Below are 4,768 nucleotides of genomic sequence, written 5' to 3' on the forward strand. Positions count from 1 at the left end.
TAATAAAATTTAAATATGAAAAATATATATAAAGAGTTCAAACTTAAATATTTTATAACTATATAATTCATTTACATAATTTTATTTATATTTTTTTATTAATTTTAATAAAATTCATTTATTAAAATTATTAAAAATATTTATATATAATATATACTTTTGAAATTTTTTTTATAAAGTTGAGTGGGCTGAATTGACCCACTCAACACAAATTGACTCCACCACTCTTAAGGATTTATCAAGATTGAATTATATGATAGAATATTTATATAGTCTATCCTATATTTATAAAATATTGACTCTTAACCGATGAGTTTATTGAAGTCATCTTCAAAATATGAAACCATTGTCCTGATAGTGGTCTAATAAAGATATGGGCCCCAGCAAAAAACTCAACCCACCTAGATTAACAGAAAGAGCTGGCCCAAGGCCCAAAAGAAACTCCAAATTGGTTCTGCCAGATGAAGGATCCGCCGAAGAAGAGGACGCCATCGCCACTGTCACAGAAAGCTTTCAGGGAAGACAAAAAATCGCAAGACGCATTGATGCAACCATCATTCCAAGAACAGGCTCGCCGCTACAATCACCCCAGAAGCTAGAGCAAAGCCTAGGAAGGACCCAAAAGTTAGCAAAAAGGAAATTGGCATAACCATGGAAAGGGAAGCACAGATCAACAGAGCAATGACAGAGGGTGGAGGCGATATGACTCTTCGGCGACTCACTCGCGCCTTTCGAAAAGGCCAATGGACTTTATCGGCTCCTTAACGATAACCACCAACACATGCATTCTGCACTCTCTTCAAAATCTCGACAAAATGAGCCTCAGGTCTGAACTTCACGCGTCACCTATACCCATAAACACAGCAAGGACAGAAAAACATAGAAGCACAACCCACAAGCATGCAACTTGACCTAGTTGTAAGAAAAGACAAATCAAAATCACCCCCTCACCAAGAAGCCCAATCTACCTCAAAAACACACCAAAAGTTTATTCACAACCTTGCTCGAAGGTGGGAGAGAAATCCACTTTCCGAGCAGGGTAGAGCACCCCTTCTCGAAAGGGGTAAAGGTAGCCCCAAAGTCGACTGAAGAAGAGGCTAAACCTAATAAATGAGGAAGTACTCGAGAGAAAATGTCTCTCTCTAGAACAGCTAAGGACAGAGAGAAAGCCCCTTAATTCAACGTGTGTAAAGCAATGAGCTATATTTAGCGGATAGTTTGACTTTCATACAAAGGAATCATCTTAAACTACCTTTCAACACGTGGCATCAAGAGCTGCCGGATCATGATAAATCCATTAGCGAAAAGGCTACAAGAGAGAACTCAGGGTAACTAGCATATGGTCTGTCTCAGCATACCAGAACTCCACTAAATCCTGAAAAATTGCATTTCTCAATCGACATAGTCTTTTTAATGAAATAAACAGTCTATTTTCCAGATAGAAAGGAAGAACAACCCTAAGTGGATAGTGATCGAGGAGCGATTCTGGAATTATTGTCTTGAGTCTTCTCTTGCTGGTATGCAATTTTTCACTTTTGATTTATCTTCTGGAATTTCTTTTCAGTTCGAACTGAGAAAGAAAAAAATGAAATTATTTCTTCTAAACCCTAGAATCTTCGATTTCCTTTGGAGAAAAGTTACATTTTACAGGTTTTTCTTATTAATTTAATTCTTTTTTTGTTTTTGCTAATTTCGGTATTATTTGGGGGTTTTGTATATGGAGTGTGATAGCTGTCATATGGGAAACTTGGTGATGCCTACTTCGTTGTGAACTTGTAAAGTCACTTTTTGGAACTTGGGTTTTGTTGGATTTGTGTTTGCTCTTTTTTCTTTTTTTCATGCTAATTGTCAAGCGAAAGACAATGCCCCCTCTGCCTTCTGCAAACGTTTTGAGAGTTCAATTTATTTTGTTAACTCAATGATCAGAGAATTGATCTGGTCAATGTACTGGTTGATTTATAATTACAAATATGAGTTTGATGAAGGTTCCTTAGGAACTTTCATATTGTTTATTGTCACTAATGTATCTTTTGATAAACTTGTTTACTTACTATCATGATCGACTTGAATTTAAGCATAGGTGATTAGTAAAAGAAGGACTGAATTGCTTTAAAAATGAATCGTCAAATATGTTCCTTGTCGCTTTGTTGGATTAGTTTTATGGTTGAACTGATTGATTTGAGTTGTGGTTAAGCTCACTTCTTCCTATTTAAGATTCTTGCAGTTTGAATGCATAACCATGTTCCTGAACATTTAATCTATCTAAATCTTGCTGATTTATTAATTCATCTGCCATTGCTTTTTGTATCCGGATAACGAACAGGTCAGACACCATAAACCTTTTCTCGGTATCCTGTTTTCTGATTGATCAGATTTGATGCCCTTCAACTATTACTTTCCGGAATTCTGATTTCTGAGTAGTTCCTCTCACCTGCTGTCAAAAGAAGTCATTTGCTATTGTTAAGGATATGAGGAAAGTGTGTCTGCATGTTGCATATTATATTAGTCAAAAATTCTGAATTATTTGATTCTAATGAGCAAAATATCTTCTGTGGATATCTTCAGGTACAATTTCCAGGATAATCGCAATTATGGGTGATTTTTCAATTCATATTAGTGCTGACCTTGTTAATAGACTTGTCAATAATGGTGAGAAGTTAAAGAGGAAACCAAAGAAAACTAAAGTTAAGATACCCCAAGAATCTGCCCATCCCCAAGATAAGGTGAATGAAAAGCAACTTCATGATGATCTTGAAACACACAAAGGGGTTCCTTCTCCAGCATGGCCAGTACAACCTCCATTGTTCTTGCCAGCAACCCCATCTTCACATTCTGCACGCACAGAGTTGGATGCAATTAGATCTGTCCTTCAAGAAAGTGAAAGAGTTTTGGCAAAGTTGCAGAAGCAGGAAGATGGCATGCTGCAAGCAGTAACAGAAAGGGCCAAGGATCTTCATGATAAGGAATTTAAGCTTCCATATCAGAAGCCTATGCCCTGTTTGGGTGATTATGAAGCTTGCCGGGCATGCTACAAGGAGCATGGTAATGATATTTTGAAGTGTGCTCCTTTAACTAGGAGCTATTATGATTGTGTTCACAGAGTTAAGCAGCAGGTAAGTCTGGCAGATCAATAGTTTTTCATGGGGGGAAAATTTTCGAATTCTTCAATATGCATGATTCCATGCTAATTGCCAGTTTGAGAGATGATTCAAGTACATTTTGAGGTGCAAATAAAGCAAACTTTGTTCTCATTACTGTTATTGGAATGTATGTTTTTCTTTCCTGATGTCATTTAGGATTTTGTTAAATCTATTGTCCGAACTCCGAACTCTGTTTTAGTTGGATTCCAACAATTTAACTCTCAGAGTTTGGACTTGTGTTAAAGTTTTTGATGTCTACACACTTCCACATCACAGATTTGTGCCGTTAAAATCAGAAATCTTTTTATAGTACTTCCAATTAATATAAGATACATGATGCTTTTCTCATTCTTTTATCTTGGAGAATTGTCTATGCTGTTATATTGTTGGTTTATTTATTTATTTATTGAAGCCATCCAAGAAAGTTGATGGGCTCTCATGGGAGAATGCTCATTAGTTACCATAAAAGTAATTTGACTTCAACGAGGTTTTTTTTTTTTTTAATCAATAATTGAATTTACAAATACCTGTATGGTTGATAAATTTGTGTTTCATTATCGGTCGAGTATGCAGCTGGGCGAACAATAAATATATTTAGTTTGGATTTTTTTGCAGAAGATGTTATATTTGTGGAGAAGGGAGAAATTGAACGAGAACCGTAAACTTTTGTTTCTTCTTGAGATTTGGTTCAAGAAACTTCTTGTTCGTAATTTGGATGGGAGTAGAGCCACTGGGACCGGAATATTTTCCCAATTACATTGAAAAGGAGCTGAATAGTTATTTTGTTTCACTTCTCTTGATGATGGCTAGGTTGAAATTGTCCAATAAAAAACATCCTGCGCAGCTAAGCATTATTTGGAGGGTGAGCACTTCATAGAAAAGACGTGTGAACAATCACAAAAATATTTAAATTTGTCAACAATTGTCGGCCTGAGTTTATTCCTCTAAGCAGGGCCGGTAGCCACTGAGGGTGCGGAAAATCGACTTTTGATTTGATGCGGAAGTGGAAGGCACTTGAGGATTTGTGAGGCTCACAACTTCCTGTGAATTCATTCGAGTCAAGTGGATAAGCAAGTGGCACACACTCTTTGCTTTATTTTCTTTATATATATTTTTAAAAAAGATAGTTGTAATTTTTTTTTTAAATTTTGTTATTGAATTAATATTAATAAAGAGTTTTCATAGAAATAATTATGTCTTTCTTTTTCCAAAAAAAAAAAAAATATGTCTTTCTAAAACCTAAAGCACTTAAAACATTATTTTTCTAAAGAAAAAGTAAGATTGGAACTCACATATTTCTTACACTATTTTTAATTTTAGCATTAAAATAAAGGCTAATTATTCCAGCAATGGTGGCTTGGCACTAACGAGAGCTACTAATCTCCGCTTTTTTTCATTAATTTCCCTATGGCTTCCCTCATTTCAAATTATTGATCCAAATCCTTTTTCCTTCGTTTGAGATAAAATTTTATAAGTATTTAATTCAATTTTTTTTTAATTTTTACATTTAAAATAAAAAAATTAATTCTTTTTAATTTATAAATTTTTATTTCAAAAATTCAAAATTCATATAGTGTAATTTAATTCTTTTTAATTTATAAATTTTTATTTCAAAAATTCAAAATTCA

General features: G+C 34.5%; 1 protein-coding gene across 6 annotated transcripts; it reads left to right on the forward strand.

Annotated features, from left to right (window-relative positions):
* Nucleotides 1-1,308: 1,308 nt before the first annotated feature.
* LOC110631843 (uncharacterized) lies at nt 1,309-4,331 on the forward strand. Of its 6 annotated transcripts, none has more exons than XM_021779824.2 (4): nt 1,309-1,517; nt 2,324-2,477; nt 2,566-3,113; nt 3,756-4,331. In XM_021779824.2, exons 3-4 carry the CDS (start codon nt 2,592-2,594, stop codon nt 3,900-3,902), a joined length of 669 nt encoding a protein of 222 aa, XP_021635516.2. In that variant the 5' UTR covers nt 1,309-1,517; nt 2,324-2,477; nt 2,566-2,591; the 3' UTR covers nt 3,903-4,331. The 6 variants fall into 6 exon arrangements, with proteins under 6 accessions (XP_021635516.2, XP_021635518.2, XP_021635520.2 ...); XM_021779828.2 differs by lacking the exon at nt 2,324-2,477 and adding an exon at nt 3,553-3,627 and having other exon boundaries at nt 1,316-1,517; nt 3,759-4,331; XM_021779827.2 differs by lacking the exon at nt 2,324-2,477 and adding an exon at nt 3,553-3,627 and having other exon boundaries at nt 1,317-1,517.
* Nucleotides 4,332-4,768: the final 437 nt, after the last annotated feature.

Source organism: Hevea brasiliensis, chromosome 16, assembly GCF_030052815.1.
Source record: "Hevea brasiliensis isolate MT/VB/25A 57/8 chromosome 16, ASM3005281v1, whole genome shotgun sequence".
NCBI classification, from domain to species: Eukaryota; Viridiplantae; Streptophyta; class Magnoliopsida; order Malpighiales; family Euphorbiaceae; genus Hevea; species Hevea brasiliensis.

Bases quoted from the DNA above. Each gene is read 5' to 3' on its own strand.
- LOC110631843 (XM_021779824.2), top strand. From the start codon at position 2,592: ATGGGTGATTTTTCAATTCATATTAGTGCTGACCTTGTTAATAGACTT. The intron at 3,114-3,755 runs GTAAGTCTGGCA...ATTTTTTTGCAG, and splicing joins TTCACAGAGTTAAGCAGCAG to AAGATGTTATATTTGTGGAG.